This window comes from Herpailurus yagouaroundi, unplaced genomic scaffold, assembly GCF_014898765.1.
Source record: "Herpailurus yagouaroundi ecotype Mexico unplaced genomic scaffold, PumYag 141, whole genome shotgun sequence".
NCBI classification, from domain to species: Eukaryota; Metazoa; Chordata; class Mammalia; order Carnivora; family Felidae; genus Herpailurus; species Herpailurus yagouaroundi.
Window position 1 is genome coordinate 75,661,709 of NW_024412396.1, and position 14,418 is coordinate 75,676,126.

General features: G+C 69.9%; 1 protein-coding gene across 2 annotated transcripts in view; it reads right to left on the reverse strand.

Annotated features, from left to right (window-relative positions):
- Positions 1–14,418, reverse strand: part of AKT1 (AKT serine/threonine kinase 1) — an 18,775-nt gene extending 4,357 nt beyond the window's left edge. The window contains exons 1-6 of one of the 2 annotated variants that reach the window (XM_040478394.1): positions 14,222–14,418; positions 4,380–4,508; positions 1,714–1,825; positions 1,393–1,540; positions 1,135–1,266; positions 1,000–1,065 (exon numbers count right to left, since the gene is read on the reverse strand). In XM_040478394.1, the coding sequence (XP_040334328.1) occupies positions 1,000–1,065; positions 1,135–1,266; positions 1,393–1,540; positions 1,714–1,825; positions 4,380–4,508; positions 14,222–14,267 (633 nt within the window). In that variant the 5' untranslated portion in view covers positions 14,268–14,418. The remainder of the gene's footprint in view (positions 1–999; positions 1,066–1,134; positions 1,267–1,392; positions 1,541–1,713; positions 1,826–4,379; positions 4,509–14,221) is intronic. The other variant, XM_040478393.1, reaches the window with a different exon arrangement.

The window sequence follows — 14,418 nt, forward strand, 5'->3', positions numbered from 1 at the left end:
AAAACGTTGAAAAAATAAAAGGAAAGGCCTGGAGGACCAAGTCTTCCCCACGAGGCACAGACCCTGGGTCTCACCCGGCAGCCAGGGATGAGCCCCGTTCACAGGAAACACAGGCCAGGAGACCAGCTCCAGACCTGGTGCCATGAGGCCACCGTCCCCAACTCTCCAGGTCCCACGCCCTATCCCGTGGGGAGCCCGCAGGAGGGGAGCCAGTGTGCGTGGCCTGAGTTCCATCGCCTGTGACAAGGGGCATGCAGAGGGGGAGGGCAGGGCACGAAGCCTGGGGAAGAGGAAGAGCGGCGAGCGAGACGAGCGAGACGAGCAAGACGAGGTAAGACCCCCCCCCCCACAGGGGCGGGCCGGTCACGCCTCACAAGGAAACGTTTGAAGGAGCACGAACTGGAGGGAAGGGGCTTCTCTGCTTTGCCGCCGCTTTGGGTCAGGCAGCGCCTGGGCTGGGGACGCCGTGCTGGGCGGAGGGTGACCGGGCCTGGGGGGGTCCTCAGGAGAGCCCGAGTGGTACCTGGCCCGGTCCTGACCCCCCAGACGACCAGACGCAGCCCGTCCGTCCACTGCACTGCTGACCAGCTCGCCCACACCTTCCTGGGTGGCTCGGCCAGGAAACAACTTCTAGCTCATTCTCGATGCTAAGAGCTTTCCTACACCCCTCCTGGGCCAAGAACCTCCCCAGGGACAGAGACCCTCCTGACCGGAGCCTCAAAGGGGAAACAGCTGGAAGGTTGTGTGCAGAAGGGTCGGCATGCAGGGGTGGGGGGGGTTGGTGCCTCCCGGGGCCTCAGGCAGAGCAGAGGGAAGACAGGGTCACCCACCACCCCTGCACAGCAGAGGCAGCAAACAGCACCTCCCCCCCCACCCCTGCCCCCATGGGCCTCGATTCTGAAGCACAGAAGCCCGGGGAGTGTGGGGAGAAAGGTACGAGGGTCCCTCAGGCCAGGGGCGGGGAACTTCACGCAGACAGCTCGCGCCTCCAGGACTCACCGTCAGGAAAGGGTGCCGAGAGTTCTGGAGAACGCGGTTCTCTGTGAGCGTGTGGGCCACCTCATCCTGGAAGACAGGGCCAGGTGAGCCACCGGCCCGCCACCCGCCCCCAGGCCACCCGGCCCTGCGCCCTACCTTGGCCACGATGACCTCCTTCTTGAGGATCTTCATGGCGTAGTAGCGGCCCGTGGCTTTCTCCTTCACCAGGATCACCTTCCCGAACGTGCCTTTCCCCAGAAGCTTCAGGTACTCAAACTCGTTCATGGTCTGCGGGGCGGCGGGCCGGTGCCCGGGGTCAGGGGCCGTATTGGGGCCCGGCCCTCCGGGGGTCCTGCGTCCCTGCCCCTCGCCACCCCCCACCGTGCTGCCCGTGGTCAGGGGGAGGGGCCTCACCACGCGGTGCTTGGGCTTGGCCAGGGACACCTCCATCTCCTCGGCCCCCGAGTTGTCGCTGGGCGAGCCCGACCGGAAGTCCATCATTTCCTCCTCCTGCCTCTTGAGCCCGTCGGCCACCGTCTGGATGGCGGTGGTCCACTCCTCCCTGCAGGGCGGCCGGGTGAGGCCCCGTGCTCCAGGCCCAGATGCTGGGGGACACCGAGGCCTGGCCCCCCGCAGGCTGGCGCGTCCACCCCACCAGGGGCCTGAGGAGGGCACGGGAGCGCTGGGGAGCAGGGGCCCCCCCGCCCCCCCCACCCCCGCGTGTCCGTCCCGCACCGCTCCTCGGGGGTCTCCACGTGGAAGGTGCGCTCGATGACCGTGGTCCACTGCAGGCAGCGGATGATGAAGGTGTTGGGCCTGGGCCGCTCCGTCTTCATCAGCTGACACTCTGGGGGTGGGGCTGGCACGTGAGCGTCCCTCTGCACACCCCCGGCCCCACACAGCCCCCCCGCCCCCCCCCCCCCCCCCCCGCCCCCCCCCCCCCCCGGCGGGGGGGGGGGGGGGGCGCCCCCCCCCCCCTCCATGCTCTGGCTTCCCCGACCACAAAACGGAGCCGGGACCCCTGTCCCAGCCCAGACGCCGTGCTCCGGCCGGGAGACGCGCCCCTGCAGGGCGGGCTGAGGCTGGGTCTCCTCAGCCTCGGGCCGTCTCCCCCCGGCCATTTGGTCGCCGAGCCCATGCGGCGCGCCAGGACACCGCTCGACTGGACAGAGGGTGGGGAGCACGGGGGCCCCCAGGAGGGCAGGCAGCTGGCCTCCGAGCAGGAACCTCCCGCCATTTCCCAGCCATGACTGCCCGCCCCCTGCCCCTCCAAGCGGGGCCAACCCCAGGGCAGAGGCTGGTGCCGACTCACCCTTCAGGGGCCGCCTGTCCCGGCAGATGACCCTCCCTGGAGGCTGCTCGGACCGTACCCAGCCACCTGACACTGGCGACACCCTACCACCACCCTCCAGAGGGATCCCAGACGCACACCGGAAGCACCCACACACCGGGAGCACCCAGACCTACACCCGGGGCACGCACACACCGGGAGCAGAGGGGCTGTGGGGATGCACCAAGCCCCCAGAGGGGTGGGAACCGGTAGGGGGTGCTGAGAAATCCCAGGCCGTGCCAGCTCCGTCTGTGGGAGAGGAGACGGGTTTCGGGGCCTGTGAAGGGGCTTCCGACGTTCCGGTGCCTGTGCCCCGGCAGCCTCGAGGGCCCCTGGTTGGGCTCAGCAGAGAGTAAGCAAGAGGTGAACCCGGGCCGGGTGCCAGGAGGGGCTTGGGGCCAGCCTCGTGGGGCCGGTGGCCCGTGTTGACACAGGGGTGGGGGCTGGAAAATCCCGTGGCGGTCTCCTCGGTGCTGACACCCACCCCCCGCTCGCCCATCGGAGACCACCGGTCTCCCCAGCCCCGGCACCCCTCCCCAAGGACGAGCCCCTGTCCCGTGCGGCTCTGCTCCTTGGCTGGCGCTCCAGCCGGACCGCGGCCCGGTTTCGAGGCCCCAGCACCTCCCGCTCTGCTCAGGCAGCCCTCTGGAGGGTGCCTACCTCCTGTGCGCCTCTGCAGAGTCCCCCTCAATCCCCCCACGCTCCGCCTGTACGGAACATTCCTTGGGACCCCTCATGCCCCTGCCAGCACGGTGGCACCCAGCCCCACCCCAGCCAGGCCTCCTTCCTGAAGCCCCACCTGGCCCCAAACAAGGAGGCGCTGGGGGGAGCCCAGAGGTACTGCAGTAAGGTCCCCTGCATGGCCACCAGGCTGCAGGGGACAGCGGCGCCTGCCTCCCTGGTCTCCCTTCACCCCAGGGCTCCTACTCTCACAGCTGCTTTGTGGAGCCTGAGGATGGAGAGGCGGGACTCGCCGGACCCGGGTCGTGGTAAAGCCCCCCCCCCGGGAGACCCCCAGGCTGGAGGACGGAAAGGCAGCGACTGCCCGACAGAAGCCCTTGGGGTGGGGTGTGCTGGCCATGCCCCTTGTCCCTGCAGCACAGGGCCGGGCACCCTGGAGGGTGGGCAGGACAGCCAAGGTGACAGGACACCCCCCCCCCCCCCCGCCATACCCACAGGCACAGGAGCCACGAGTCCCTCCCCATCAGCCTGTGCTTCCTCCTCCTGAGACCCCAGACCAGAACCTGCACCAGACGACGTGGGGCAGCCCCAGGCTCCCAGGCTGAATGAAGACAGAGCCGGCCAGAGACGGGGTGTATGAAGAAGCCCGGGGGAGGGGGGCAGACCCCTCGGTGGGCACTGCACTCGGTACCCCTGATGGCGTCCCAAGAGGAACCCAGGAGGTCGGCCGGTTGATGAGCCCATCCCTCACTTCCCAGCCCCCGACCCGGCCCGGGTCCTGGGTTGGCCCCGAGGCAGAGCCAGGTTCCAGGGTGGAAACAGAGACCCCACAGGAAGGCCTGCCTGGCTCAGCAGCCCCTCTCCACGCCCGGGTCTCCCCCTCACAGGTGCGGGATGAGGCCGCGGCCACACGGTTCCAAGAGGTCCCGGTTCGTCCAGCTCTGCCAGACGCCGCGGCCGGCCGCGCTGTGCCTGCCGACCCCACCCCTGCTGAGGGTAGAAGGAAACCACTGCGGGGCCCAGGCCTCTGAGGGCTCTTCCTAGGGGTGACAGAGGCTCCCGGAAGCTAAGGGTCCCCACCCAGAGGCTTTGTGGAGAGACCCTGGTGAGCGCCAGCCGGCTGTCCCGGGCGGGGCTCTGTCCCCCAGAGCCAGCGTGCCCCGAACAGGTCTGGGGTCTCCAGCCTCGGGCCTCCGCACGAAGACCTCCCGGCAGCCGGAAGCATCCACTAACCGGTTCCCGAGGTGATGCAAAGCCAGCACCGCCCAGCCTGGCCCCTGGCAGCTGCTGGCCCCAAACGCAGAGGCCCAGGGGACCCGAGCCCGGGGGGCCGCTGGGCACTGTTCCGCCCTCCCCGGTTCCACCCCAGGGTGGCCGCGGGCACACTCACGCGCCACAGAGAAGTTGTTGAGCGGGGACTCTCTCTGCTCCACGTCCTGTGGCCGCTCCTTGTAGCCGATGAAGGTGCCGTCGTTCTTGAGGAGGAAGTACCGGGGCCTCCAGGTCTTGATGTATTCCCCTGCGGACGCGTCTCGGTGAGGGCCGAGGCCGCCGGGCCCTGTCCCCAGGCCCCCCGGGAGCCCCGTCCCTGTGGCAGGCTCGCAGCCGGCTGTGCCAGAACGGGTGCACCCGGGACGCCGTGACTCCGGGACACGACCGAGAGCCGGCCCCCGTGTCGGAAAGGGGACCTGGGCGTGGGGGGAAGGGGCACAGCTAACGAGAGGCCGGCCCGATCCGGGGGGCCTTTCTGGAGGAGGCGCCGCCAGGCCAGGAGGTCCCCAGCACGCACGGCTACAGCCACCCACCAGCGCTTCAGGCCTAAGAGCTCCCCCCACCCGCTCGGTCCAGCCAGGTGTCGGCCGCGCCGTTACCGCCGTCGCAACGGCAAGTGGACTGCCCGCCGGAGCCGGCCCCTCCCTGGCCCGCGGGAAGGAGCCCGGCGCCCAGCATCCAGGGGACAGCAAGTGGGACCAAGGGCCCTGATGCAGCGCAGCCCCCGCAGCCCCTCACCGCCCACGTGACCACGTGCCCTGCCCAGGGGCCCAGAGCACAGTCTTGGGCACCACGGGGAAGCCGGACCCAGGAGGCGTCCGTGCGGTCCGCAGGCCGAGACCCGCCACCCTCGACCGCGTCCCACCCGCGGGCCACCCAGGTGCTCGGGGAAGTTTCCCCCCAAGTCTTGCCACATCAGCCATAAGCGGGCGACCGCACTTAAGAGCCGGAGCAGATGTCCCTGTGATATTCCAGCGACTGTCATTTCTCATTCTGACACCCGGAAAAAAGAGCATTTCATTTACATTTTGCCGAGCAAGGAGTTTGAACGACGATAGAAAACTTACTAATCAGACAACGGCTTTGTCAGAAGGGCCACTAGGCAGCAGGTGGGGAGGGGGCTGGGGTCCCCAAGCTCTGGGCCCCAGGGGAGGGGGACGGGCACAGGCCCCACCCGGGACCCGGCAGCTCCCAGTGTGCCCCTCCCCCATCCCCGCTGCCCAGCCGCCTCCACCGGCCAGGGGCCTCGGGGTGTGACCCAGCCCTCACTCCGCTGCACACGACGACGGGGGGGGGGGGGGGGGGGGGGCCCCTCCAGGCCCCCCCCCTGCCCCAACCACATCCGGTTCCGCCGAGCCCCCGCCCCGGCCCGTGGAAGGCTGGGGTCCGCGGGGCCGGCCCCCTTCGGACCCGCTGCCTCCGACCGCCCGGGGACCCCCCACCCGCCCGCCCACGCGGCTCCACCGGGCCTCCCGCCGGGGCAGCGGGTGGGCACGAGCAGACGGGGCGCCGGGGGCTGTGCGCAGCCCCCCACCCGCGCCGTCCCGGGCCGCTCGCTCCCACCCGCCTGCGCGCCAGGCTGGAGCTGTCGGCCCCTGATGGAGTGTCGCTCATCCCGCCAGCTGCCGCTCCCCGGGACGCTAACTGAGCGGGGAGAGTGATGAGCGCCTCGCCCGCGCAGCCCCGAAAATCCATCTTGATTCACCAACTGCCGCCAGCCCCCACCGCGCCCGGCCCCGCACCCTGTGCACGCGGTCGGCACGTGCACACCTGCTCTGCAGCGCCCGCACGCCAGGCTGGGCCTCAGGTTCTCCCCACCGGGCCGCAGGATCCCCGGAACGGGGGTGCCACCGGGACTCGCCCCGGCCACCTGACCCTGCACCTGGTCCACTCCGGGCCCAGGAAGGTTCTACAATCCAGCCCTGGGGCGGGGGGGGGGGGGGGCGGCAAGGGAGCGGCCCTGGCGGGGAAGAGGCTGAGGGACAGGCCCCCAGTCTGCATGAGCCCTGGGCAGGAGCCCAGGAGGACAGACAGTGGGTCCGCCGGACCCTCCAGCAGCCCCCTGACCCAGGGCGCTGAAGGGGGGCCACGGTCGGCCCCCAGCTGCTCCCCTGCCGCTCCCCACGTGGCTGAGCCCTAGAGCCACAGGACACACGGGTGGGACGGGAGGGCCAGGGAAGGCGGCCTCACTCGGCCCCTCGCCTGGGCAGCCCGGCCCACAGAGCCCTTGGGGAGGCAGGGGAGGCTGGGGTCAAGGCTCTGAGACACACGGACCCTTCTCTGCCCGGCCGCGTGCAGCCAGGCGGTCACCTGGGGGCCGAGGCAGTGCTGACTTCGTCCTGGGCTGTGGCCTGCATCCGAGTGAGTTCAGCCCACACAGGATTCGGGCCAGACGACCGGCCCAGGCGGACGGGGGGCCGGAGCCCTGCTCACTCCCGAGGAGGCTGGGGTGACACAGGATGTAACGAAGGGGGGACACAGCCACCCCCGTCCTCAGCCACAGGACTAGGGCCACGGGGGCTGGGGTGGGGACAGACACTCGCCGGCCGCTGCTGGCGGTGGGAACCTAGGAGCCTTCACTCCGGGCACAGGCACGGGCGGGTGACGAACAGGGAGGCCTGAGTCTGCCCTTCAGGTCACTGCTCCCTAAATGGGGGTCCCCACCACTGCCCCGGGGACAGATGCCTGCCCACAGCCAGGGTGACCTCCGGGAAGCCGTGCAGTGCACCGCTGGTCCCTGCCACTCACGGCCACAGCCCGTGGTCTCCCGGAGGGGCTCCCCACCCACCCACCCCGCTGCAGGCAGACACTTGACCAAGGCCCACGTGGGGCGTCCTCACAGTCCCGGGGGCCAGTCTCAGGGTCCCCTCCGCACAGCTGGGCAGCCCGGCCATGAGGGCCCCCACCCCTGCAGCCAGGAAACAGGAGCCATGGCAAAGTTGGGAGGCAGGTGGGACGGGCAGGGTTCTCTCAGAAGCCCAGCCCTGGGCTGGGGTGGGGGAGAGACCCACACTGGCCCTCAGAGACCCCCGCCCCGCCTGCCACCAGAGAAGGGGACCCATGCTCCCCCCCCCACCAGCCCTTCACTCGCAGCCGGTCCACCCCCAGGGAGGGCCCTAGGCGTCCTGGCTGGGGTGGTGGGGGGAGGGGGACACGCAGTCTCAGCCAGGCTCCCCCACCTCCTCCTGCGCCTCTAAGGGACCCTCAGCTCCTGGCACCGGCCGCCGTGGTGTCCCCGTGCGTCCTCCACTAGGAGGGCCCTCCTAATAGCCCTGCTCATCTTGGGGCCGGCTCATCTCCAGGAAGATGCCGGAAGATCCTGACCTCCTGCAGCCCAAGTCACCCCACCGGGGCCACGCCGCCAGGAGCTGGGGACGAGGTGGGCAGAGGCTGAGGGCCTGTCCCCTCCGTGCCTCCCAGCCGTGGGTCCCGAGCCACGTCACGATCGGGGCGCCCCGGGCAGCGGACCTGGGGGCTGGGACCCACGCTGTGGGCACGCGGGGAGTCACGGCGCAGCCCAGGCCTGGCGCCCCAGAGGGCCCCCCCTCCCCGCGCCGCCAGGCCCCGGCCCGCTCAGCCACCACGCCCGAGCCCCGCGAACCTTTCCTCCAAGCCTCCGGTTCTCGGGGAAACTGCCGGATAAACACTTTGCTGCGGGGGCGGCGGCGGCTGGCAGGGCGCCAGGCGGCACCGGGCTGCTTCTCCACAGCAAAGCGAGCCCCAGCAGGCCCGGGGAGCGGGCGCCAGCTGACGGCGGCGACCGTGCGGTCCCCTGCCGCCAGCACATCCATCGCAGGCCGACAGCTGCCGGGCGTCCATTTACCTTCTCCAGCACAGTGAGCAAACAGCCCTGCTGACGGCGGCCCATCCGTCGCTGCCCACCGGGAAGGGGGCAGGCAGCGGGCGGGCACCCGGCATGGGTCATCTGGCGGGGGGGGGGGGGGGCCGGGGGGCCGGCCTGCCAGGCCTCTGCCTGTGCACAAGCTGCGGTCCCCGCGTCCCCGTCCCACTAGCAGGATACTAGGCCACAGGCTGACCCTGAGGGTCCGGGAGCCCCCAGGAAGGAGCGCCAGGGCCGGGCAGTGTCAGACCCTCGCTCAGGCGGGGCCACGGGGTACCGACCTGCTTCCTGAGACTGAGCCTTGCCCAGCATCCACGGGGTCTGGCCAGGGGCACGGCTGGATGAGAGGAGGCGTCCGACCCCCGCCCAGCAGAGGGGTGACACATGGAGGGCAGACGCTCCCCACACACCCCCCCCCCTCCCGCCCACGGCCCCTGAGCCTCGCTGGGCCCTCCCAGAAGGCCCACCTGGCGGGCAGGGAGTGATGTGCCCGCTAGCTCCCAGGGCACCCGAGGCCCGAGGAAGGGACTCTCAAGGTCACAGACGGTGAGCGGAGACCCCGGTTCTGCGGCCCAGGCTAGGCTCCCTCCATGACACCTGCCGACCTCCCCACAGGTCTCTGGTTCTGCCATCAAGCAGGCAGGTCCCAAAGTCACGGCCCAGTGCACACAGGTCGACTCAGAACACGGGGACGGGGGGCGCCTGGGTGGCTCAGTCGGTTAAGCGGCCGACTTCGGCTCAGGTCACGATCTCGCGGTCCGTGAGTTCGAGCCCCGCGTCGGGCTCTGTGCTGACAGCTCAGAGCCTGGAGCCTGTTTCCGATTCTGTGTCTCCCTCTCTCTCTGCCCCTCCCCTGTTCATGCTCTGTCTCTCTCTGTCTCAAAAATAAATAAACATTAAAAAAAAATTAAAAAAAAAAAAAAAAAAAGAACACGGGGACAGTGCCGGGGGCTGCTCGGGCCCTGCCTGCAGCATCAGGACGCGCCCGGGACGGCGCCCCTCACTGACCAGCAGGTCCCACCCCACCCCAGGTGCAGCTGCCTGCCGACCATCTCAGCCCGGATGTCATCGTCCTTGCAAACCCCACCTCCTCCTTGGACACCGAGCACCCCCCCCCCCAACGCAGGCCAGAGGGGCTGCCCCTTAGTCCCAGCTTGCCCACCACATGTCCCAGCTCCCCCTGGGACGTCTCCACGTGGCTTAGTCCCCACGACCCCTGCCCTGGTCCGGGGGCCCCCTGCCCACACCCACTGTCTCATTTCTGGTCTCCTGCCCCAGGCAGCCCAGAGACCCTGGCCCAGAGACCCCTGGGTGCTTACTCAGCGCCCCCAGATAAGGCCACAGCCCCACCGCCCAGGCGCCATCTGCCATGGCCCTGCTCACTCCCGGCTCCAGTCTGGGGCTGCGTGGGCCTCCCCACTGCCTATTCCCAGTCTCTCTCCACAAGCCGGCGGCTGGTCACCCGCCTCACCTGCCCGCTCCGTCCGATGTGCGCCTGGCCTCACCACAGTGGGGTTCGGGGAGGCTGGGCTTCAGAGACCCGGTTGGGTGAGGGTGAGGGGGCAGCCACAGCCCCACCTCCACGAACAAGCATCCCAGGGGGCTGGACGGTCCAGGGGGCAGCCCCCCACCCATCAGTCCACCAGCTGCACTCCTATCTGCTGGCACCTTGGGTCACGGGCCTGGGGAGAGAGGCCTGCGGTCTTGGGGCCCACCTGGGGATCCGTGGACCCGAATCCAGAGCCCAGAGATCTAGGTCAAGCACCTAGGGTTATCAGAAGGAACCCCTCCCAAACCCGGCCGTCGACTGCAACACCCCCGAAATACGGGTCTAGTATTTCTTATGGTTAAAGAAACACACCTGAAGGCAGGAGAGAGGAGGCGAGGGCTCAGCCAGGCAGGGCTCCCGGGTCTGGCCCGTGGCTCACCCGACCGGCCCACCCCAGCCTGGAACCCCAGGAACCTCTGCCGGCCTGTCCGGGGCCAGATCTGTTCGGGGGGCCTGCCCGGGGGGCCGCCAAGCAGGGACCGGGCACGTGGAGTGGGCAGGAACAGTGGGCATGTGCCCACCGTGGGGTGGCCCTGGGGAGCAGGCACGGAGCCACAGCCACGGGCTCCAGTTACGGGAGGGCCCGCGGGGAGGGCGCTGGCCCCGAGCCCGGCTGGGTGTGCCTGGGCAGGAGGGACGCCAGCGGTGGCCGGGCCAGCTCCCACCCCGCGCCAGCCCACAGCACTTCTAGGAACCCGGCCTGATGCAACCGAGCCTGGCCTCTGCGGAGAGCCGCTGGCCGGTGGGGGTCTGGGCAGGGGGGCTCGGGACCCTCTCCCCTGCACAACGTGCTACCCAGGGCCGGCTGGAGGGAGCAGAGCCTACCCTGTGGCCCCTCACCCCTCCCCCGCCCGGGGCCCCCCCCCCCCCCCCCCCAGCCCCTGCCCGGCGCCTGGCTCACCATGGGACAGCCACCCGCTGGGGCCACCAGCAAGGGCCAAGGGACCCAGGGCCAGGAGGGCAGTGACCCCTCACCCCCCACGCATCGCCCCAGCTTCCTCTTCTGCTGTTTGTTCTACAGGGAGAACCCAACACGCTCACAAAACAGGAAACAGCCCCACCGATGGCGGCCACGGCCACGGCCACACGCCAGGCCCAGCGGCCCTGCAGCACACCTCGGGGCCCTCCCTCCTAGGCACCTGCCCTCGCCCCCAGGCCCGGCCACACTGCCCTGACCTGTCCCAGGGGCAGTTCCGGACCCTCACAGACACAAGGCATTGCGCGGTCGGCCTCGCGGACCAAGGGGCTGCTGGGACGGAAGCCATAGCCACATCGGTGTGACCTGTACAGGAACTGGGGCCGCCCTTCACCTGACGGCCAGGGAAACTGAGGCCCAGGAGGCCCAGAGCAGCCCTGCCCTCTAGCCCGAGGCACAGGGTAAGGGGAGCGACACCCACCGTTGGCGGTCCTGCTGAGCCCCTCGCCCTGGTGGCACCCGTGCGCAGGCAACGGTACGGGGCCTTCACGGGAAACCCCACAGGTCTGCGCTCAGAAGTGCGTTCAGCAGGCCCACAGGCCGGTCCCCTGGTGTCTGCCTAGCAAAGCCGCTGCCTCCTTCAAAGGTCCAGGGGCACCCCAGGACCAGGGATGGGGTAGGGGACTGTGTCAGCAAGGGGAAACCATGGTCTCCTCATCGGGGCCACACGTGAGACACGGGGAACGGCCGTGGCCGCGGCGGGAGACGGGACCTAGTCGCCACCGAGGGAGAGGAGGTGGGAGAAACCACCGGCCCAGGAGCCCACCTCCACCAGGACGCCTCGGACCACCTCGGCCTGGAACCAGGGCCGGATCCCCGCTGGGAAAGGGCTCAGGGCTGGGGCACAGCAGGGCGGGAGACGGGCCAGGGACCAGACCTGCTAAGCTCCGTGAACTCGGGGCCCCGGCCGGCACCGTCCCTGGTGGCGAGAGGGCAGGGAGACACGACCGCGCCCCGTGCGCTCGGCACATGTGCTCGCAGACCTCAGGGCCGGCTCTCCTCATCCCACCCCTCCACCCCCGGGGGCCAGGCTGTGCTCCGCTGAGGACTGCCGAGCACGCTTCTGGGCCAGACCCTCCTGGCCAGGAGCCTGTCTGCGTGAGCAGAGGGGTCCCCAGGGCCGCCCACCCCGGCCCAGAGCCCCCTCCCGCCTCCGTGGCCCAGCTCCTCACTGCCTTCCTCCCCTCTCCTGGTCCAGCTGGCCTGCCTGTGGGTCAGGGACACCCAGGAAAACAACCACAAGCCTGGCCGGGTAGACAGAGCCCACAGCTTGGGCTCCAAGAGTGAGGCCACCGGGCAGGGATGTCCCAAAACAGCTGCACAGACAGGCCGTGGCCTCAGCACAGAGCGGTCTGAAGACAAAACCAGAGGCCACAGGCCAAGCTCAGCCAGACCTACATCCTGGAGCAGGCCTCGTTTTCAAAAATCGTCAGCCTTTAAGAATCAAGAGAGTGCACGAGTGTTTGAGCGGTGCTGAGCCCAGCTCCAGCCATCAGCGCTGGGGGCTCACGGGCTCAGCTGCCCGCTGCTTGGGGGCTCCACCTAGAGCTGGGGTGTCTGCTTATCACTCGGGCTGCCCGCACGTCCAGGTGTCCAGCTCTCGGTCGGGAAGCCCCCCGTTTCTGGGGCCGCCCGTCTGCCCACCATCCCCGCCGGCCCAGCCTGCCTCCCAGCCACACCTCTGAGCCGTCGGCAGCTTGAACTCAGTCTCCCGGGGACGGGCTCCCCACTGGACACACTGGGACCCTGAGGCCTGGAGGGCTCGCCTGGACCCCAGAACAGGTCAGCACAGGGCCGGAACACAAACCCGGGCATCCCCACGCAGGCTGGACTCCCCACTGTCCTCCGTGGCTTCTCTGCCCAGAGTACACAGTATCAGGACACCCAGGAAACAGCCCAGAGGTCACTCCCCCCAGCAGGATGCCCACCTCCCGGAGGGAGCACGGACCCTCTCTCCCAGTGAGGCTGCTGAGGCTGGCTGTGCCCAGACTGGGGGCCCCCTAGAGTTCACCAGGCCGTTCCCTGCCACCGTTGCCATCACATACGTGAGACACCGAGGGCCGAAGAGCTCAACGGATTTGTCCTTGGAGAGGGACACAGCGACAGAGCAGCCAGGTCAGATCCAAACCCAGCCTTCTGGACGGCCACCCTCCCCCCACCCCGGCCCGATACCCCAGCCTCCCGCCCCTTCAGAAGGCACGTGCCCTGAGGGGCAACCTGAAATTCACCCAGGGGTCAGAGAGGCGCCCCTGCTCCAGCCCGGCTGGGGGACGTCCCAGCAACTGGGCCAGGAGCATCTTAATCTCACGGTCAGTCAACAAATGTTTGCTGCTGGTTCAGGTAGGGGACCGTGTTCCCGTGCTGCGGTCAGGCGCGGAGGAAAGAAAGGCCCGGGGCCGGTGAAGGGTGAAGGACAGGGCTGTCAGGTGAGGCAGACGGAGCCCGGCCTGGTGACGGGGCTCCAGGCACAGGACACAGGGAGCAGGCCGGGGACGGCAGCAGGTGAGCACTGGGGGCGGAGATGGAGACGGCAGGTGCGTGCTGGGGGTTCTCGGGAGAAGCCAGGCGGAAGGGCTCCCCACGGACCACGGGGCCCGGGGGCCTCCTCGCCTCCGTCTCGAGGCCCAGTGTGCCGTCCTCCCTGCAGCCACCAAAGCCAGCCCTGACAGCACATGGCCGACCACATCCTGGACCCCGTGCTTCGAGCCCCTCCGCGGCCCCTGACCCCCGTTCTCTGCCGCTCCAGGCCCCGCCGCTTGCCAGCCTGCTCTCCTGGGGGCTCCCGCGCATCCCACAAAACCCAGCCTGCGGCCGGTCGCCTTAGCATACCTCCCCGTCTGCTCCCCGTGTCTGAGGCTCCCCCTCCCAACGGCCTGTGGGATCCCGGGGTGGGGAGGGGGAACCCTCACGCCATCGGCCGGAGGGCACCCGTGAGGGCAGGCTAACCAGCTAGCGGGGATCACCAAAGCCTTGGGAAGGAACAAGTCTAGAGGAAGAGGAAGGGGGTGGCTGCTAATCCCCGCCCTGGGGCAGGAGGGAGTGACTCCCCAGGGGACACCTACACATGAAACCTGTCCACGCTCCACGCCCCACCCCCGAGTCACAGAGGGCTGCGGGGCAGGGGGCTGCTGCGGGCGAGGGGCCAAGGCCACATGTCCTGTCATACCAGGACCCGCCAAGCCCCTCCCTGGGCGCAGGGCCCTGAGGCCGCGGACAGCAGAGGCTGGACGGGCGCTGGGCTCGGACGGCTCACAGGTCCGGCACAAACACACCGGGGCCGGGCCCCTGGTTGCTGCAGAGCCCCCCACCCCCACACCGCCCCACAGCCCAGGCCTGAGGCGGGCACTGGGCCAGGCCAAGTAACACTGCCCTGCCCTCAGGAGCCCTCGGGCAGCGCCCCGGGGCCGCCAGCGAGCCAGGCCTTGGACGGGGGCCCCAGTGTCCTCACTGCCTTCCAGGAAAGCAGGGAGGGAGGCGGCGGGGCCTCTCCCGCCTGAGGGACCCAGCCAGGCAGCCACCGTACTGGCCGGCCCACACGGGCTCCACGCCACCCGAGGGACCCCTGCCCCAGGCCCAGCACCCGAGGGCACTGACCTCTCTTGTGCAGCCAACCCTCCTTCACGATGGCCACGTCGTTCATGGTGCCCTGTTCCGGTAGGGCCGGGCCAGCCAGGGCGCCGCTCACCGTCCCCTCTCAGCAGGGTCTCCCCGAGCCCAGCCAGTGCACCCAGCCTCTGGAAGAGTCAAAGGGAAGTGTGTGAGGTTGTGTCCGGCCCAGGCCCACTCCTCCA